Genomic DNA, 22,958 nt, shown 5'->3' on the forward strand with positions numbered 1-22,958 from the left:
AGCTGAGAGGATGTTTACAAAATTAAGAGGATGAAAAGTGAATATCTGGTGCATAAACCGGATTGATGGATACAGAGCATTCATCTAAGGAGTTGGAAAACCCTCATTCTAAACCAGTGGTGTAAATGGTCTCCAGGATCCTGAAGAAACAAATCATGTGTCAACATACTGTTGGTTACCGGTTACCATGGGACTACATCTCCTAACGTCGCTCTGCTGCCTTGTTGATTAGACCTTTGATGAAAAGCTTGGGGAGTGGCCCACCAAGGAAATCACCTGTTTCGATTTGGGTACCCGGACAGTATTCCAGCCGTCACATAAATCGAATAATGAAGTATGACATTATATATATTTGATGTCTCCTTATACCAATATTTATGCTTTTAAATAAATAAATAAATAAATACAAGCAGTCAGCACTATGAAATTGTTATGTTTGCTACTTGATTAATACAGAATACGGTATATAACTACGGCATTCGAACGTTTAGAACTCCCACAGTCTCAAAACCAGAAGACAGAAGAAAATTGGAGAAGTATTTGTTGGGTAGCAATCAAGATGTATAGAAAATCATGGGTATTTATAAATATTAGCGTTTGTTATAACATCATTATAATTTAGCCAATCCGTAAAAAGGCAAGTTATTCTACTGTCCAATCGTAGCATGCCACGTTGATATTCTAGAAAACCGTATCAAGTTCTGATTAGATAGAAACTCTTCGGCTTCTTTAAGGTCTCTGGAGGCTCCGTCGTAATTCTTGGAAGTTGTCCTACCAGTATTTACATTATTATATTGTGTTATATATTTTACATTGTTGAATATGTATATCTTTGTTTATTAACCAGTCAAGTCTTGTTTTAACCGACAACAGCATAAAAATTATTTAGATACTGTAATGTCTATTTTACCCATCTCTAATTGAGTATATCAACTTCTAATGGTCAAGTTCTAATTGTTATTTAGGACTGCAATTGACCAATCTCATGCTGACATATGTTCATCCTGTGCGGATTGCCTCGATATAGCCTTAATTCACAAGCATTATAAGCAAAGACAGATAGTGGCTAGCAGTGGACGAAACGCGTATCCTGGATTCCACTGCTAGCCACTATCCGTCTTTGCTTAAAAAGCTTCTAATGGTCAGTTTCATGATGAAATACCACTCATTAATAATAAATGATCATAATATTTTAATGGATTATTTCCTAGGAATTAAAAGAGTAAATTTCTATTACAGTAAACTTCTGTGACATTAAACCCGGCTAATTATCAATTAATTTATTCGCCAATCGGAATACTACTTATACAATCTTAGCACTGTGCCAAACCAATGACGTTCGACCAGTATGAGTAGCCTAACAATCTCCACAACCCTACACTGATAATTACTATTTGCTCACTAGTGGTTAGCTTTATGAAGGAATTCTTGAAGTTCTAGTGATCAGTGGAGTTAATCCGTGTCAGGTAGAGACAGGTATTTACCTCAGACAATGGAAGATGTTCACACAAATTTGTGGATTGGTTGATGTCAGACATTAACATCGTTAGATTCCGGTCGGTTCAGTGGTCTAGAGGTTAAGCGTTCGCGCGCGAGACTGGAGGTTCTGAGTTCGAATCTCTCACAGTGGGATCGTGGATGCGCACTACTGAGGAGTCCCATACTGAGACAAATCAGCCGTCCAATACTTCCAGATTTTCCATGGTGATCTAACATTGACCGATTCATGATCTCAATCAAAAACTTAGCAGTCTCCACAACCTCACACTGATACTTCTTAATTGACAATCAAATAAGAAGGCAAACAGCGCCAAGGTTAAACTAATTCAGTGTGATGAATATTCTCAGACCAATCGAAATAAAAGTACCACTGCTACTCTTACCTCATGCCCTGGATGAACAAGTGAAGTGTCAATGAAAACTAAAAAGTACAGGATAGAATGTTCGTGGGTATATGATGCCCTTACATGGTCCGTACCCACGACACCAGTAGAGTGTGTGAATCGCTTGATATTAAGAACTGATTGCAGACCTCGCAGTTGGGTCTGAAACTTCTTGGTTTAATTTCTGCTGGGATGATGTATAGTCACTGCTTAGGGCTTGGATACCAGGATAAAACAGCTGCTCAGCGCTCCATGGTTTTATTGATACCCTAACTGAAATCAGTCTGTGATGAATTTTACTTAGTAATTTTGTGTGTGTTAAGAACATTATTCTGTACCCACATCTTGTTTCATCTGTAATTTTAAATTTAATACAAAATGTTCTTTTCAATTATTCGGTTGACCTTAGATGATTGGATGTAGTCACATGCAAGTCGAATGGATCTAGGTCAAACAATCATCAAAAAGGTACATTTTTAGTCTTGAAGGAAGTAATGCTTCCTGTAAATTCAAACCTACACCATTCACTGTCACAGATAAAGTCATTACTACTGAATATAGATAGTTCGGTTTAGTGTTGTGGTTAGTAAAATATTGAACAGTTGGCATTCACAAAAACTGATATATACTTGTTTTTTTCTTCTAACCGAAATGAAAATTCGTTGTGAACTATTTCCTACAATTCACTGAAACAAACAATAATGAAAATGAATTCATCAGTACCTAACTCAGGGTTGAATTCTCAACGTTTTTTTTTAAATGCAAAGATGGATGGTGGCTAACAGTGGAATTCAGGATGCGCATTTCATCCTATTTGGGACTCGTCAGCTGGATGCACCTTCATCTCAGAGTTGATGATAACTCTGGGGCTCGAAATCAGCACTGCTCGTCTCAAACGCCAACGCGTTACCATTTTAGCTACTGATTCCTGTTAGCCACATACTTGTGCAATGGAGTGAAGTTGAAATTCACTTGGTATTGTTTACTTCAATATTTCCCTTGATTTTTAGGACTGCAATTGATTAGTCTCTTATTGGCATATGTGCGTATTGTGCGTATTGCCTCGATATTGCCTTAATTCACAAGCATTATAAACAAAGATGACTATCAGGAATCAGTAGCTAAATTGGTAACGCGATAGCGTTTGAAGCGAACAGTACTGATTTCGAGCCCCAGAGTGATCATCAACTCTGAGATACAGGTACATCCAGCTGACGAGTCGCAAATAAGTTGAAACGTGAGTCCTGAATTTCACTGCTAACCACTATCTATCTTTGCTTATAATGCTTGTGTATTAAGGCTAATTGAAGCAATGCACACGGTATGTATATATGCCAATAAAAGACTGATCAATTGCAGTCCTAAACATCAATATGAAGATTCAAACAATCAATACCAAGCGAATTTACTTCTTTTGAAATGTTATAACGAAGAAGACGGGGGGTAGGGTGGGGTGAAGTTAACCATATCTATAATGAAACAATCATCATTGTTACCAATTAATGTCAATTATTCGAACTAACTGAAGTTAGACGGATAGTTACCAAGACGATAATTTTTGGTGTTTCAAAGAATTCTACATTAGAGTTATACAACTTTTCCTTATTTTTCAAAATATCTCGTATCTTTAAAGTTACACAATAACGGAAATCAATTTGTGTAAATCCCTTTTTATTTTCATTTAAAAAAAGGGAACAGAAAACTAAATTCAACAAATGACTAGTTTTCACACACAAATATCTAACTATCCCTTCACTATAATTTCACAGTACCTTTTCTCTTTTCTTTTCTTTTTTTCTTTTTTACATAATCAACATGATTATACAGACACACCCACACACCCACACACACACACACTAAGGAATTCACTAAACTTCATGTTGTTTCAATAGTTTCAAATTAAAGTTTCAACATTCATTGAAGAATAATTCACTTGATATTGTTTTACTTGAATCTTCCCATTGATGTTTTTTAGGACTGAAATTGATCAATCTCTTATTGGCATATGTGCATACTGTGCGTATTGCCTCGATATTGCCTTAATTTACAAGCATTATTATTGGCAAAGATGGATAGTGGCTAGCAGTGAAGAATATTCAACATGACATACTGTTATATTCAATGGAACATTTCGATTTCATATAATAATGAAAAGAAAGAAAGAAGAAGAAGTTAAAATAGTATCCAACGTACAAATTTTATTGATTCATCTTTTGTATGTACGTGCATGCGTGTGCGCGTGTGTGTGTATGTGAGAATTAAAGGTATGTGTGCGTACATGCAAGTATTAATTTTCTTGAATATTAAATTTTAGCGGGAGATATGCGTAGGTGGTAACTATTACTTTTCATTTAATTGGTTTCTATCTATATCCTTTTTCATTATGGATAATCTTTATAAATACTTGAATATATATATATATATATATATATTCGATTCATCTTCAAAGTTTCACAGTCCATTTAAGCACAGTTACAACAACAACAACAACAGAATGACAACTGATTTACCTGAAGTAACTGGTAGTCCAATATGGTTACGTAAAATGCGTACATTATTTCGACGTCTTGATTCATGTGGACATGGTTATTTAATGATTGATGATTTATTAGATATTGGTACAACAATTTTTAATATTTATCCTAAAATGTTATCATATAAATATGATGAATTAGTTAAAACATTAGTTTATTTATGGTATCAAGTTTTATGTACTCATGTATCTAGGCAATTAGCAACTACAATTAATATTAATGAAAATACATTTATTGATAATTTATTAAAAGCATTTCATAATGATTTTTATCAATATTTTAATGAAAAATTTATTATACCATTATTTGTTGCTATGGATCAAGATGATGATAATTATATAACAAGTACAGAATTTCAAACATTAATGATTGCATGGAAATCAATACCAAAAGATTGTGAATTTATATTTCGTTACTATAGTGATAAAAATAATAAATTAAATAAAGAAAATTTTCAAAAAATTTTTATTGATTATTTTATGTCAGATAATATAAATAGTAATATAATAAAATTATGGGGACCATTAATTAATTATAAACGTGCTGAAGATTATGGTACTATAGATTGTGGTCCTGTATGGGAAGGTAAAATACGTACAATGTATAGACGTTTAGATATAAATGAAACAATGAAATTAAAATGTCATGATTTATTACAAATTGGACAATTTTTAATACAACGTGCACATTTAGATAGACGACGTGCTGATGCTGTAATGCGGGCTATGTTAAATATATGGGTGAAATTTTTGGCTATAGATAAAAATGGTAAGTATTTATTAATTTTTGGTGTTGTTGTTGTGTGTTTTTAAATTTGATCTCTGATCAATATGTTATATTATTGATTGAACAATCGTCCTAGATACAAATGAACTAACGGATTTGGATAATATGGGTTCGATTATACCAGTTGGTTGGTAACCATATAAAGTTTAAAAACATCGGTTCTTGTCTAATCACTGTAGGTAAGCAACGTTGGGTCCGGACAGTACTTACCCCCTTAAATATCCTAGTACGACTGAGAGTGAAGAGAGTCAGCTCTCCTTCTTGAAATACTCTCATATGTCTATGCGTATACGGAAACTGACAAAGAAATCCTACTCACTACCTTCTTGTGGAACTCCGCCTGGAGTCCCACCGTGAGCTACTGCCAGTCCCAAACCCGGATAAAGGAGGAGGGTTGGGGATGGGGTTAGCGACCCCATCCCGTAGAAAACAACGTTGTTAAAAAAAACTCTGCCCTAGGAGTCAGAAGGTCTTCATTTAGAAGAACTATGACGCCTCATGATGAAAACCGAGTTCCTTCGGAAGTCGCGAGGCTGATGCCCCTTCTGAAAACCAAAGCATCTATTTATTTAGGTACATGGAATACTCGTACAATGTGAGAGACCGAGAGAGTCTTCCAAATTGCTGCAGAAATGAGGAGATACGGCCTCCTTGTGGCCAGACGGTTGTTTATGAAATTGAGATGATGAAAAGTGAATGTCCGACGCTTTAATTGGGTTAATGGATATGGAGAATCCATCTAGAGGAGTTGGAAAAGCCTCATTCTAAACCAATGGTGCACATGGGCTCCAAGATCCTGAAGGAACAAATGGTGTATGAACCAATTGTTGGTCACTTGCTACTATGGGACTGCATCTCTTTACGTTGTTCCACTACTTTGTGGATCAGACCTTTAGGTCAAAGGCTTTGCGGTGTGAGCATTAAGAATACCATCTGCTTTGCTTTGGGTACCCAGATAGTATCACAGCCCACATACAAATCAAGTGACTTGTATAGCCCATATGTATTTGGTGCCCCTTTGTACAAATATATTTATATGTTCAAATAAATAAATAAATAAAAATGTAAATTATGCTGTGAGATCTGAACAACTTGGGTTCGATTTCTGAAGTGGTACTGAATATTGAAAAGTTTTACACTAGAACAAAAGAGCTATCCAAGGAAACAATAATGATTACGGATACTAATGACGTTTTATATGTTAAGTCTTTGGAATACACCAATCTTTGGCATTATTATTATTATTATTATTTTTTGCACACCTTACTTCTATATAGTTTCAGATTATTTAATACTTACTAGTTTCCCCAAGACGACTTATTCTGGTATTTTCTTATTTGAGATACTACTGAAATACAGGGGTCAATGGATAGCCTCTTTCATTCTTGTATGAGTTCTTGAAGTCATGGTTCATCAGCTGATGACTTGAGAATGGTTCCTGGATTCGTAATAAGATTGTGACTATGCATTGTAGGTCAGTCTCGTGCTGGAATAAAACACCTATTCAGTCACTTCTGGTTTTCGATACAGCCTCAATTGTAAAGAATTCGTACCGAAGACCACCTTCAGAATATAATTTAATATAAATATTTAGCTTTTATTTTACTGATGTCAGGAAATCTCTTAACTACAAATTGTATTTCAATCCATTTGTTTATTGTTGTTGGTGGTGAGGACAGATTTAAGTTCCCCAGTGGGGAGTTATTTCTTACTAACGGTAATGTATAGAAATTCTAACGTCACGTGATATTAAATTTCAGTTTCAACGTTTATTTTATAGTATTTCATGAGGTTGATAGTGTCAACAACAAAAAGTTTACCTATTTACAACTGATTAATCAGTGGGTGGTGATCGATGTTATGTGTATCAGGTCCTTCTTAGTGCAGATCGAATCCTGTAGTCCAAGTTGCAATGTGGCCACTAGTCTAGGTGACTCGACATTGTATATACTATGTTGAGATAAGATCGTAGGTGGAGGTGGTCAACAGGAAACCTTAGACCTAGGTTTCGTGCTACTTGGCACTCGTCAGAAAGTCGTACCTGTAATCTTGAGGGGACTGATACTGTAGTGAACAAGAACACCAGTCGAATTTATTTAACACAAGCTTACAGGACTTGTTAATAAAATCTAACAACCATAAAGTAAATGGTTAGTTTGCAAAATGTCCACCGATTGTCTCAAAATGACTCAGACTTCATTGTTCTTGCATTTCCATACCAATTGCATCCTGTTCCATTCTTTACTGTTCGATCTTCTTGTCCCTCTACTGCCAAACCTTCTGTTCACGACTAACGTCATCTACTATTTATGTCAATATAAGTAGCACACACCACAATACTACCCGACGCATCCGATCCCATATATTTAAAGAATATAAATAATGATTCCCTCAAAAATACCTCCCCTCCTCAACATTGATCATTTTCAATTATTCATTTAGTCCTAGATTTGAATCCCGTGGGCGGGATCGTGGATGCTCACTGCTGAGGAGTTTCATACTAGAATGAAAAGGTCGTCCAGTGCCTCCAGGTTTTCCAAGGTCGTCTAGCACCAGTTGATTCATGATTTCGATCAGTGAAAATTACTAAAATCTCCACAAAATCCTCTTTTGATAAACATATTATTTTAGCATCTGGAAAATATGTAACTCAAACGTTTAAATAAGCTCTAATATTTAAATGTACATACTAATCATTAGAATGATGGAGAAAAGTTTAGATCTTAGGTAGTTGGTTTCGGTATTGTTTAGTCCTCTGAGCTGAATAGTTTAACTGTAGAGCATCAATTCTCATTATGGACAATATCCCTATACCCTACTTCATGGTTATTACACAAGAGTTAATTCAGTTCATTCTGGTGGCCATTTTCATGATTGGTTGCCCATATTCGTCTTTGTTCATAACAATAATTCTGAAAATAAAATTTTACTAAACATAATAAAAATGAGGTAAAATAAGTAAAGAAGGAACTAATAATAATACGGTTTCACTGGTTAAAATCATGAGTCAACTGAAGCTAGACCACCATGGAAAACCTGGAAGCACTGGACGGCCGTTTCGTCCTAGTATGGGACTCCTCAGCAGTGCACGTCCACGATCCTGCACCCCGCGAGGTTTAAACCCAGGACCTACCAGTCTCGCACCAGGCGCTTAACCAACTAGACCACTGAGCCGGCATCCAATGGTGTTAATGTATAACTTCAACCAATCCACGAAGTTGCGCCACCGTACACCATTGTCTTCAGTGAGTTCCTATCTCACAACAGACCTGGTTGAACTTCACTGGTAACGACTTCTCACTAGAACTCCAGGAGTGTCTCCTGAAGTCAGTCACTAGTGAGCAGGTGGGTGTTATTATAAGAATGAGTTTTGTGGAGATTTTTAGTAATTTCACTGGTTGAAATCATGAGTCAATTGAAGCTAGACCACCATGGAAAATTTGGAAGCACTGGACCTCCGTTTCGTCCTAGTATGGGACTCCGCAGCAGTGCGCAGAGTTCGTTAGTGAATAACGGAATTAATTACAACCAGTGAAATTTCTAAAAATCTCCACAAAACCCATTCTGATAATAATAATACGGTTGTTGAGAATTCAATTACTCATTATAAAGGTAGATACAGAATTATAGTTGAGAAGATAAGGTTCAGTATGACAAGATAAAATGTTGAAATTTAGAGGAATTGTCGTCAAGAGAATCATAGGGATAGGAACAAATCAATTGTTGGGGGGGGATAAGAGGTCTTCAGAATTGAAAGTAGAAGGGAAGCAGATGGCTGTGAGAAAGAAAAAAAAGAGAAAAAAGATTGCGAGAGATTAAGACCACGGTGGAACATGAGGTTGTACTAGTTTTTTCTAGACACATAGTTCTGATTTTTCCAAGTAGTTAGCACTTGCTTCAGCAATGCTAAGAGGATGGAATATAACTACCTTTGTCAACCTCCTATTTACTTTGTGAATGATTTTGAATGCATATTTCTTTTTAGTCGAATGACTTGTGTTTGAGCTTCATACAAACCTATTTCAACCTCTTTACAGCCAAGCCGAATAGTGTCCTCGAATTAACTCACTAATGGATACAATATTTGGTACTAAGTATTTGTGAATAACGTCTGTAATGAGAAAAAGTAAGCTAATAATATGTTATCAATGCAGTAGTGCCTTATTAACAGATTCGCAAAGACAAGAATCAGCATCCGATTATCTTCAAATATCTAATATAAAAAAAACATAGTCCATGTGGTGTCTAGTCACTTAGATTAGTGGACGAGTTGTACCTTAATCGATAGAATACAACCAATACTAAAGGATTGGATAATCATTGTATTGATTACTGCCCAGTGACCAATAAATGTGAATATCTCAGCTCTACAGTTGGTTGTTCATGGTACGAACAGCTTAGTAATAGTATCCCAAGCTAAGAGTCTAGGTATCTCAGGTTCGATTGTACACACTAATAAGAAATACCCAGAGTTATAACAAATTACATACTGTGTGTCATGTTGAGCATAGTCCATGTTCATTGAATACAAGAATATTGAATCTTGAACAAACATCAAACTCAAATAAATTAATGTTTTAACGGATAAGGACCAAAACATGCCACAAATCCATGAAGTCACTGACAAGTAGACTGAGCCATGTTGGTAGGTGTAAACTATCTGGTTGGGATCCGCGAGACGATATCAACCGATGGTTAGAGACGTTGAATGACATGGCTCAAAATCGTTTGCAATGGTGTGCTCAGGTGCATTCACTCTTTGTATTCTCCCAAATTCTAATCTCAATTATTTATATTCCTTTTTTTCTCCTCCAAAATTTATTTCCCTGTACTATATTTGTAGAATAGCATCTACAAACCCTAATCTTTCCGATTACTTCTTATACTTTTATTACCTATATCACTACGGGATTTGAATTGACAGTTGTATCTCTGTGCTAATGTAGTATGGCAACTTGGACTAATGTAAGTACGTATGTACGTACGAAGTTCTACGTTGGTGCTGAGTGACTGACATTTACCGAGCAAAATATCACACTGGGATAAAAAAAACAAATACTACACTGCATAGTTATCACATTGAATTAGGACACGGATGTAATGTTGAATGAGAATTATAATGAGTAAAAGAATGTAATTTCACTTTCTGATCCCATCATATCAGTAATGGTCTGAATTATCCCGTTGTTGATATTTTGGATGAATTTTAATTAGTTTTTGGTTAGTATACGTATGTTCTGTGCAGATTACGTCCATGTATTTGTTATGATAGAAGTTTACATTAGGATAAATGGAATATGATTAACAGAGAAATCCATGACAAAATTTTTGTCCCATTTTGGGCTCCTCTATTGGATGTACCTACATCTCAGAGTGGTTGTTCTTTTTCGAGACTCTAATTCAGTATTGCTCGCTTCAAATCCTAATGAATTATCCACTTTGTAACTGTTAATATATCACGAAATAATATCTCCAATTAGAGACATCGACCTATACAACCAGATCAATGGCACACAAACTTGTACGAGCAACATAGAGTTCCTACTGATCCTTTGAGATAGTAGCTTTTTGCCTAATCCAGAGGGTTCAGTACAGGACGTAAATATCAGCCGCCGTTATGTGAATCATATATATTCCAGACATACTGGGTTTATATACAAACAAACCAGACCATATCATACCATAAAGTAGTAAATAACAGTTAGACAAGATCAAGCCAAAAAGTGGCTGTGAGTGTAGAAGACTGTAGCCAATATACTGGGCATAACTTAAGAATAGTAGGTCATATAATAATAGTCTATAGATCACAATAAAGTTTATAATAAAAGGAAGATAGATTTTTATACTTTAGTGGGGCCCTTCATTTTGACGTCAATTCGACCGGACAATGTTGTTGACGAGCTCACCATGTTAGTGACCTTATATGTGATTGCAGTCAGATCGCATGAATGATTATTGTCAAAAAATATAAATACTGGCTATCCTCGTATATAATTATCGACTTAATCCGTGTTTTTAGCGAGTTAGTTTTCTATGGGATGGGGTTGCTAACCCCATGCCTAACCCTCTTCCTTTATCCGGGCTTGGGACCGGCAGTAGCCCAAGAGGGGCTTTAGGCAGAGTTCATTAGTGAATAACGGAATGAAATACGAGAATGAATTCCCGAATACATATATTTTGTATAGTTATTGATCTGGGCAGGCAATCAGAGCGACGAATCGAAGGAAGCAATGAGAAGAAAGTGAAGTGAAACGGCACACAGTGGAGAAGGACTGTAAGCCAACCTGTTTTAATCAAGCGTTAATCTATATTTATAGTCGGATAGAAAGAAGTTACAAATATGTGATAAGATAATAAATGCACACACATATGCGCTCATATAAAAAGCAGTCAAGATTGGATAAGTGAATAATTAACAAGATCAAAAAAAGATGGTTGAGTAGATTACCCTGTCCGGAAGCTAGAACAAGTTATATGGGCTTAACATAGTAACCGACACCACAATAATAATATGGTTATGTAATCAGAATATATACAATAACAGTCCATTTGATGGTGGTTGGAAGTTGTCGACAGGAAACCCTGGAACCGGGTTTCGTGCTACTTCGCACTCATCAGCAAGGTGTACCTCTAATCTCGAGGGAACTGGTGCTCTCTGGTGGATTCTGTCCTGTGTCACCCAGCTTCACAGTCAGAGACGTTACCACTGAGCTATCCGGGCCGCGACCGACCTCCTGTAGGACTGAGATGTAATCACAATTGATTGATCACTGGGTGGTGATCAATGTCATGTGTGTCAAGTCCTTATTTAGTGCAGATCGATTGTCGACTACCTCCAACCACCATTTAATCTCAATATATAATGCGCTCAGTGTCGAGTCACCTAGACTGGTGGCCACATTGCAACATGGTCGATACCATTCGATCTGCACTAAATATTGATCACCATCCAGTGATCAATCAATTGTAATAACAGTCCATTCTAACAATTACCATTCACTTCTTCTCTATCCGGATATAAAACTTTGTTTTTAAACAAGAGCAGTACATACTACTGAAATTACTATCTTCATTTGAATTAGGTCATCGTATTTAGCATTTCTATTTATGAATACAAGAGGTATTTTGTTCTTTTTTTTCTTTTCTTTTTCTTCTCTCTGAATTGGTTTATGTAATCTAGGCATTTTATGTATTTTGATTAATGACTATCGAAATGGTATTACAATTAATTACTATATAATTATTACACAATCTAGGTTATTCCTTTAATATATGAATGTCTATAATCAAATGACCTATGGTAATAACTATCTTTATTTCATAATTAATAAGTAGTTATAACTGAACAGTATTCACAGTAAGAAGGATCCATGTTCTAATAAAATTGGATAGTAACTAGAAATGGAATCCAAAGAAAAAAGGGAGATAGAAAACATGTGTTTTTATCCTAGTTAGAACTTATGAATTGAATATACTTCTGCTTTAGTGTTGGTTTCCATACACTGAGGATCAGACCTAGAACATTTCACTTAAAGTTCCAATGTGTTATACACTAAACTGTAGGAAACAGATAATCATAAGATTTTTGATTGAGATCATGAATCGATTGATGTTAGATAACCATTGAAAACCTGGAAGTACTAGATGACCATTTCATCCTAGTATGAGACTCTTCAACAATCCAAACCCAATACTTTTGGTCTCACGCGCGAACGCTTAACCTCTAGATCAATGGACCGGCCGACATCCAACAGTGTTAATGTTTATGTCCAACCAATCCACGAAATTGTGCAACTATCTTTCATACTAAGACGAAATGGTCATTTAGTGGTTCTAGCTTTTTAGTGGTGGTCTAACAGTGATCTGTTCGTGATATCAATCAAAAACTCACTAATCACACAATGCCATAACTGATAATCATAAAATTGTCTAGTGAGAATGAATATTACTTTTAAAAGTTTGAATGATCCCATTATTGATATAAAAAACTTTAATTGACCAGTTTGTTTTGTCGTATGTGGATCGTGAGCGGATCATTTCCCTTAGTGGCTAGTAGTAGAATTCAAAACATGCGTTTCATCCTTAATTCACTTGCTGTTCTTTGCTTGTATCTTTCCATTGATGTTCAGGATTGCAACTGATTCGTCTCTTATTGGCATATATGCATCCTGTGCAGACTGCCTCGATATTACCTGAAGTCACAAGCTTTATAAGCAAAGATGGAATTCAGGACTCGCGTTTCGTCCTATTTGGGACTCGTCAACTGGATGTACCTGTTGATGTTCATTCCGGGGCTCGAACCCAGTATCGTTCGTTTCAAATGCCAATGCGTTATCCACTTGGCTACTAAGTCCTGATAGCCACTTGCTTGTGCAATAGAGCGAAGTTTAAATTCACTTGGTATTGCTTAATTGAATCTTCCCATTGATATTTAGGACTGCAATCGATCAATTATATTCATATACAAAAGTAACAGGAAAATATGGACGTTAACAAATTAGAAAAACATCCCATAGAGAAAATATTATTTTGATAGATTGTTGCTATTGAAAGAATGATATGCCACAACTGATTGATCACTGGGTGGTGATCAATGTCATGTGTGTCAAGTCCTTATTTAGTGCAGATAGAATGGTATCGACCATGTTGCAATGTGGCCACCAGTCTAGGTGACTCGACACTGAGCGCATTATATATTGAGATTAAATGGTGGTTGGAGGTAGTCGACAATCGATCTGCACTAAATAAGGACTTGACACACATGACATTGATCACCACCCAGTGATCAATCAATTGTGATTACATCTCAGTCCTACAGGAGGTCGGTCGCGGCCCGGATAGCTCAGTGGTAACGTCTCTGACTGTGAAGCTGGGTGACACAGGACAGAATCCACCAGAGAGCACCAGTTCCCTCGAGATTAGAGGTACACCTTGCTGATGAGTGCGAAGTAGCACGAAACCCGGTTCCAGGGTTTCCTGTCGACTACCTCCAACCACCATCTAAAGTATGATATGCCACATATCAATACTCGTTATGTTCAATGTCGTATGGGACTCATTTAGGCAAATTACCACTTTTGAATAAGATAGCTTAATCAAACGTTAAAGGTTACAATTTTATCAAACAAGTATTCGAGAGGTATCATGACGATAGTTTGTATGGTTCTTTTTCTCATCCTTGAAATGGTGGAGAAGATTTGTATTCAGGTGGAGTTTTATTCTCTGAGCTGGATGATTTAGTCATGAAGAAATTGGAACACTTCACTTCTATCAGAAGTTTGTGCTGATGATGTCGTTTGGAAGAACAATGAAAGCTCCATAACCAAACCATCTAGTTCAGAGAACAAAACTCCACCCTTCGCATCTTTCTCTATCCGTTAGTGAAACAAAAAGTGATTATCATGGAATTCATAAACCATTTATGTTTTCAGGAATGTAAAGAGATTTCATGAATCCATTAGTGTTCATCAACATTTACAGATGTTTATAAATGACTGCTAAATACAGAATCTTACTAAAATCCGAGAATCATACAGTAAATGCTTCATTTGCAAAATGTCAATCAATCGTCTCATACTTCAGTGTTCTTTCGTTTCTACATCAAACATCCTCTGTTCCCATTCTTTTTTCTTTGATCTTCTTAACCTTCTGCTGCCAGACATTTCACTTTCAATTACTGTTACATACTACTTATATCTGTCGATATGAGTGGTACGCCCACCATAAAACATTGAATTTGTTAGTTAGGCATCTTTCATGAAGTTTCAAGATTGTTAAATAACATAAAAATGTTATAAATTCCCCTGTTATATTCTAATATAGCGCCTGGTAGATTGTAGAGACCATTAATGTTTTATTTATTTATTTATTTGAACACATAAATATTGGTACAAGAGAACACCAAATACATAAGCTCTACACAATAATAATGAGAATGGGAAGAGATAAAGAATGTAAGGTGAGTGTGAAAAGAAAAACAGAACAATAACGACCACAAATTAATGTATGGCAGTGAAATTATAATAATAACAATAATGGGGGAAATAGAAAGGTACAACCAGAAAGAATTCTTTCAGTTAAACAAGTTACGGTCACTTTTTATGAAGAAAGTAAAAGAAGGTTACAGCAGGATCGCCACTGGCTTCTATTCTGAATCATGTCTGATAACGTCTCTAGCCACTGTGTTGCATCATCTCTAGGAACCCAACCAGGGAGTCGTGAAGGATCAACTGAAGCCAATCCTGTTCAGCTTTATTTCAATAACACGACACCATGTCATACACTAACCACCTCTCCCATTTTTCCAACCAGTCCCAGAGTCGACGAATAATGTACGATGTGGAATTCTCTGCGATGACATTCGTAGAATATGTCCAATCCACCGAATTCGATGTTTCAAGATAGTGACACCAATTGGATTATCGTCTCTGCACCTGAACACACGATGTTGAACCTCTGCATTACTAACATGGTATTGTCACTGGATGTTAGTAATCCTTCGGAGACAACGATGATTAAACACAGGGAGTCGTCAAACATCCTCAACTCGGAGAGTTCAGGTCTCACTAGCATAGAGTAAAACTGCTCTCACCGACGCAGGACTTTTATTTTAACCAATAATAACTTAAATATTAGCCAATAATAGTCGGATACAATATCGCAAATTATTACATTCAGCTCCGTGTTCACCCAATGACTAATCAAAACATAATAACTCAAAAACCTTACATAATAATATTTCATCAATTCCATCAGTTACATCACAAAGAGGGAATTACAATTTCTAATAATAATTACGCAATAAACAATTTCTTTAAATAATCAGTTCACTATGGAATAGTTTCTGATATTCTACTTATTTGCCTGTATCTAAAAGAACATCCGTTGAAATAATTCAGACATATCTGTTGACATATCTGATCATCGCTGATTGTTATGTTGAAATCAACGTGAAAATAACACCATTGTTGTGACTTCATGTCCGGCTTTTTATGACGTGATTTATCCACCAATCAAACTACGACTTATACAATCTTCACACTATGCCAAACCAATGACATTCGATCGGTATGAACAGTCTGGTGTCCTCATTGGTCCTATGTCCGCCTAGCCCGTCCACTTGAGTCCAGAACACCAACACCAGCTTCCACTATGCGAATAATTTATCTCAGACATACTGGATTCATATATCAACCAAACAGACCGCAACGCACCATAAAATAGGAAATAACATTTGTACACAATGAAGCCAAAAAGTGCCTGTGAACGTGGTAGGCAGTAGTCAATGAACTGAACATAGCTTAAGAACAGTATATCGTACAATAATAAATTATAGGTCAAAATGAAGCTTATAATAAGAGGAATATAAATTTACATAATCTAATTGTTGAATAGTCATACCATAAGAATTTATAGATAATATTAGTCAATTAATAGGTCTCAGAAGTTACTCATGGTTTAATCTTCGCTCGGATATAAGAAACATTAAGACTGGTATAAGTGAAGATGAATTAACCCCATTCAGGGTTTCCCCACGTGAGTTCGAATCCGGTCTTCGTCGTCAGTTGTTATATCTAGAGATTAGATTCATAATATACCACGTATAACTTGAGCAACTCGAATGCTATAACCCACTAGGTCTCAAATGAAAAAAACAGAAGAGAAGTAAAAGGAACGTTATTCCAAACAATGCCAATTATGGTACAAAACTGTCAAGTAAATGAAAACATCATCATAGTCCTGCAATCTGCATACAGGGGGTTATTAGCATTTATCCAATAAGGAAGCTACACATAAGGATTCTGAAATATTCTTCCAAAATATGGTTGGATGGAATATCTTCTTCTCTTCCTGAGCTTCTTAGAGCTTCATCGAGTTCACCCGTGGACCGTCCTCACATCTGTGGAAGGAAACACATAGTCAGGTTAATTATAAGTAAGCAGTAATACTGTAGTGAACGTATAGTCAGATGAGAAACACCAATTCATTGTACAATGATCAATATGGGGTTGTGGAGATTACTGACTTATTAATCGAGAACATGGATTGATCGATGTTAGACCACCGTTGAAAACCTGGAAGCATAATCACACAGTGATTTAGTAAAGTGTGAAAATCATATATCAAACAAATCATTTACACAACTTTGAATTACAAGCTTTATTGTCCCTTCATTCCTGTTTTTGCCTTGATTGTTTCCGGTTTCTTTCTCTCTTCTCTTTATTTCAATCTTCTCAACCTGCTATTCGCAGACATTTCACTTCCCTGACTGGTGTTACATACTATTTTTAACTGTGACGACGGACCACGGGTGAACTCGAGGAAGCTGTAGGAGGCTTACAAGGAGCCAAAGATATTCCATCCAATCACCTTTTGGAAGAATATTCCAGAATTCCTACATGTAGCTTCCCGATTGGACAGTGCTAATAAACCCCTGTATGCGGATTGGAGGACTGTAATGATGATTTCTTTCTTACTAAAAACTATAAGTACCTGACAATTTTGTACTATAATTGGCACTGTTTGGGAATAATATTCTCTTCATTAGTCTTCTGTCTTCTCACTGCGACTTGGAAGGGTCCTGGTGTTTTAGTGCTCACGTTATACGCGGTATGTCAAGAACAGCCTTCTAGATATAACATTAACTACAAACAAAAGCAACATACACCGCAATACTGCACCATTAAATATGAAGATCGAGACAATAGCTGACACACTTAGTCTTCTATTGAAATCGTGAACCGATCTAATTCAGTTAGATATCAAAAACCTGGAAGCACTGATTAGCCGTTTCGTCCTAGTATGGGACCCGTCAGTCGTGCACATCTACGAACCCAAAATCATCGGCACGGTACGTTAACGTCTAATCTTCAGACAACTGAGTTGACATCCAATGTTGTACAAATATAATTTCAATCAATCCACAATACTGTGCGACTGTTTTGTTTGATATATATATATATATATATATATATATACCACGTGCGGGATCGTGGGTGCCCACTACTGAGGAGTCACATACTAGAACGAAATGGCCATCCAGTGCTTCCAGGTTTTTAATGGTGGTCTAACATCGATCGATGCCGCGAAAAGGCAGTGAGTAAGACTTCTCTGTCATTGGTTGTATGCACATGGCGATGTGAGAGTATTTCGAGAGGGAGAGCTGACTTTCCCTATTCTCGGCCGTACCAGGGCATTTGAGGGTCATTATGACAGTAGAAGATGATACAACGAGAATATTTCAATTAGACTAGTGAATACATGGCATATCAACAGATAAAAACTTGAGAAGGATAGCATTGATAACTACTATTCAATAACCAATAATTCATAGTTTTGTGATTATATTTACATTTTTTGTTTGTTTCAGGGGAACATTTAGATGAAATTCGTGAAATTGAATTTGTACACAATATGAGAGAAATGATCAATGGTGAATATCGTCATGAAATTGATCAATTCGGATGGACATTTTTTAAAGCTATAGAAATTGATAATAGCGGTTTTATATCACAAGCATCGTATCGTATATTACAAGAAGCATGGCATGTTGGACGAGATGAAGCTGAAGGAATGTTTAAAGTAAGTTTAAATTAAGAATTAAATATTATAATTAGAGAGGAGCTTCGTGGATACTATAGTACAGTTAGTAGATGAATTCATGAGTCGATTGAAGCTAGACCATCATGTAAAGCATGGAAGCATTGGAAAACCGTTTCCTCCTAGTACGGAACCCCTCAGGAGTGCATATCCACGATACCGCATCGTGAGACTCGAACCCGTGACTTAATCTCTACACTACTGAACCGACTGGCTTTGTAACGGTAATAATGTACAACTTCAACTAATCCACGAAATTGAGCCACCACCCACCATTGTCTTCAGTGAGTTACTATTTCACAACAGACTCGATTGAACTACACCGGTCATGATTTCTCACTAGAACTCCAGGAAATACCTATTGGAGGCCGTCACTAATGAGCATATGATGATTATAATCAGAGAGGGGTTTTGTGGATATAATAGTAATTTAATAGTTGAATTCATGAGTCAATTGAAGCTAAACAACCATGTAAACCTGAAAGACCGATAGGTCCCAGGTTCGAATCCAGAGGGCGGGATCGTGGATGGGCAGTGTTGTGGAATCCCATACTAGGACGAAATGGCTGTCCAGTGCTTCGACGTTTTCCATGGTGGTCTAGCTTCAATTGACTTTTGAATTCAAATAGATATTGGTTAATCAAAATTTTTGAGATCTTTTTTTTGAATACCATATAACATTTAAAATCAGTAGACATAACTTAAAGTAGTAGGTGTTCAACAACTCGGTATAAATATGTCGATAAGAGTATGATAAACTAATGATCTATCAACTAGTCAAGAAGCGCTACCTAGTTACGAAACATTTACCAACAAAAGTAATAACAATAGTTGAGATCATAAGTCAATTGAAGTTAGACCACCATGGAAAACCTGGAAGCACTGGACGGCCGTTTCGTCCTATTGCGGGACTCCTCGGCAGTGCGCATCCACAACCCCGCCTTACCGGATTCGGACCTGAGGACCTAGCAGTCTACTAAAAAGTAATATGATAATATTGGAATAATAGATTTGATCTAAATCATCAACCTTATATGTTAAATTTATTTTTTTGCAATAGAAGAAAAACATTAAGTTATGCATATTAGAAGTCGGGCTAGTGTTGTGAGTTAGGGTTATCACCCAATAAAGTTATTATCAACAATTGATATCAGTTATGCAAAATGGTTAAGTATTAAGTGTTAAGCTGGACTTTTGAGATGAGTTTAAAAATAAGGGTTAGAGTATTCATTACGAACTGACATCATCTTTGATGCAATACACTGTCACCTTTACCTTCACAAAACTTGGGGTTGGAATGTAAGGTGGGGGTTAGAGTAGGAGAATACTGTCTAGCTTCACGAAGCACTTTTGACTATGCATTATATCATATTAAGAAATTAAAAATAATTTGCACCAGCAGCAGGGATGTTTTTGTAGTTTAGCTTAAGCATCAAATTAAATTCATTTTTTAGTTAGATAGTAGATAACTTTTTGATTTCAAGCATTTTAAAGACCAAATATTGCCAATATTTACGTTCAGTTGTAGTTATCATTACCTCAGGGAGAGTGAGGGCATACAACCACCTCTCTTTATTGTTTCATTCAAACACTGGAGTTAGGCAGGGTTGCCCAAACTCACCATGTAAGTAATGGTGGTGTGAATCTGTTGACCGGAGAAAAACTCAACCTAGAGTATGCGGATGATATTGTCTTACTGTGTGATGGTACCCATGCCATGAAATCCCCACTTAATAAGTTAGTAGTCAGTGTCCGTAGGTATGGTATGTGGTTTGCACATTTGAAGTGCAAAGTACTTATACAAGATTGACAGGCTCTTGAACCTGAACTCACCCTGGGTAGTGAGCGGATAGATGTAGTCCAGAAGTTCATGTATCTGGGTAACCGAGTAAGTGCTAGTGATGGCGTGAGTGATGAGATCAATACACATACAGTGAAAGCCAGAGCGGATTATACCACTCTTGACTATCATAGGCGCCTTCTTGTTGTTAGTTTGGCTGTAAAAGGTCGGATCTACAACGCGTCGATGAGAGCAGTTTTACTCTATGCTAGTGAGACCTGAACTCTCCGAGTTGAAGATGTTAGATGACTCCCTGTGTTTAATCATCGTTGTCTCCGAAGGATTACTAACATCCAGTGACAATACCATGTTAGTAATGCAGAGGTTCGGCATCGTGTGTTCAGGTGCAGAGACGATAATCCAATTGGTGTCACTATCTTGAAACATCGACTTCAGTGGATTGGACATATTCTACGAATGTCATCGCAGAGAATTCCACATCGTACATTATTCGTCGACTCTGGGACTGGTTGGAAAAATGGGAGAGGTGGTTAGTGTATGACATGGTGTCGTGTTATTGAAATAAAGCTGAACAGGATTGGCTTCAGTTGATCCTTCACGACTCCCTGGTTGGGTTCCTAGAGATGATGCAACACAGTGGCTAGAGACGTTATCAGACATGGCTCATAATAGGAGCCAGTGACAATCTTTCCGTAACTCCTCAGAAGTGTGCATCCACGATCACGCCCACGGATCCGAACCTAGGGCCTCCAGTCTTGCGCTCGAACGCTTATCCTACTGGACAACTGAGCCAGTATTGAATGGTGTTAGTGTATAACATCAACCAATCCACGAAATTGCGCGACCATCTTCCATTGTACTGAGGTAGATAACTGTCTCTACCCGAAACGGATTAGCTTCACTGGTTACGGCAATCCATGATCTCAATCAAAAACTTAATTATCTCCACAATCCCTATACATCTGTAATACTTTCACTTACTGTGATATTAAGTGACACATACATAAGTCACCTAAAATACATCAATCCCATGAATAAGTTCATATTATCCTACTTCGAATCCTGAAGTGAATCAGAAAAGAGGAAAGCCAAAGAACACTTTATGTCACAAAATAGAATCAAATATGAAAAGAATGAATAACAACTGGAAAGAATTGGATAAGACTGCTCAAGACAGGATTGGATGGACAATGCTGCTTGACAGCATATACTCCTCCACCAGGCGTAACAGGCGTAAATAAGTATCTAAGTAAGTAAGTAAGTATGTTATCTTGATAAAATGTCAAATATTTTCTCATTGAATCATTTTTTTCTCCTTTTCTTTTTTTTTCTTTTCTAATTATCTACAATGATAGATATTGGATAGTGATAAAGATGGTAAAATTAGTAGTGATGAATTTCTTACAGCATGGAATGAATTTTTTCTTAGTGAAGATCCACATAGTCCATATAGAATGTTTTTTGGTCCAGTTATATCACGTCCTACAGAAGCTAGATAAACAACCAATCAATCAATCAATTAATCAACTTAATCAATAATCAATATTATCATATAAAATATTATAGAATGATTTATTCGATTACATAATTATATTCTCTCAAATATTGATTGCTTTGTTGTTTGTTTGTTTTTTCTTTTTTCTTTTTCTTTTCTTTCAACTATCTATAAATCAATAATAGTTGTTTTAATATATATATATATATACGTAGGGAGAGACAGAGAGAGGGATGGAGAGAGAGAGAGCAGAGCTCATTTATTATTCTTGATCACTATCTTCAATGGTTACAGTACACATTCATTTGGAATAATGGAATAGATTAAGACAAGCAATTATAAACGATATTGCCTAGTAACAAGTTCATCATCTTTCTATATATTCAATGGATTATCTTTTTTTTTGTTTTAAAAAAAATGTAGCGTATAAATTTGAATTCAGAATATTTCCCTCTCTTTTTTTTCCATGTTTGTTTTAATTCATTCTATTAAAAGCTTATTTATTGAATAATGATATATATATTTTAAAGAGAAAATTCAAAAAAACAAACAAATAATTAATTAGTAATTTGATGCATGCATTCATTCTATGAGTAATGAAGTAAAACAATTAAATGATTAAACTATAATTATATATAAATATATTTATTTTAAAAAGTAAACAATAACTTATATTTCAATGGTTAAGATCATGAGTCAATTGAAGCTAGACCACCATGGAAAAACCTGGAAGCACTGGACGGCCGTTTCGTTCTAGTACGGGACTCCTCAGCAGTGCTCATCCACGACCTCGCCCCCGGTGAGATCCGAACCCAGGACATTAACACCGTTGGATGCCGGCTCAGTGGTCTAGTGGTTAA

At 36.2% G+C, this 22,958-nt stretch overlaps 1 protein-coding gene across 1 annotated transcript; it reads left to right on the forward strand.

Moving 5' to 3' along the window:
• The first annotated feature begins 3,576 nt into the window (after positions 1 to 3,576).
• MS3_00008780 (uncharacterized protein) lies at positions 3,577 to 22,760 on the forward strand. Its single transcript, XM_051217124.1, has 3 exons — positions 3,577 to 5,185; positions 18,573 to 18,784; positions 21,959 to 22,760. The coding sequence occupies exons 1-3, from the start codon at positions 4,267 to 4,269 to the stop codon at positions 22,100 to 22,102; spliced, it is 1,275 nt and encodes a 424-aa protein (XP_051065757.1). The 5' UTR covers positions 3,577 to 4,266; the 3' UTR covers positions 22,103 to 22,760.
• The last annotated feature ends 198 nt before the right edge of the window (positions 22,761 to 22,958 follow it).

This window comes from Schistosoma haematobium, chromosome 6, assembly GCF_000699445.3.
Source record: "Schistosoma haematobium chromosome 6, whole genome shotgun sequence".
NCBI classification, from domain to species: domain Eukaryota; kingdom Metazoa; phylum Platyhelminthes; class Trematoda; order Strigeidida; family Schistosomatidae; genus Schistosoma; species Schistosoma haematobium.

Coding starts and splice junctions, on each gene's coding strand:
- MS3_00008780 (XM_051217124.1), top strand. CDS start 4,267: ATGGATAATCTTTATAAATACTTGAATATATATATATATATATATATA. Junction 5,186..18,572: donor TTTGGCTATAGATAAAAATG/GTAAGTATTTAT, acceptor TGTTTGTTTCAG/GGGAACATTTAGATGAAATT. Junction 18,785..21,958: donor AAGCTGAAGGAATGTTTAAA/GTAAGTTTAAAT, acceptor CTACAATGATAG/ATATTGGATAGTGATAAAGA.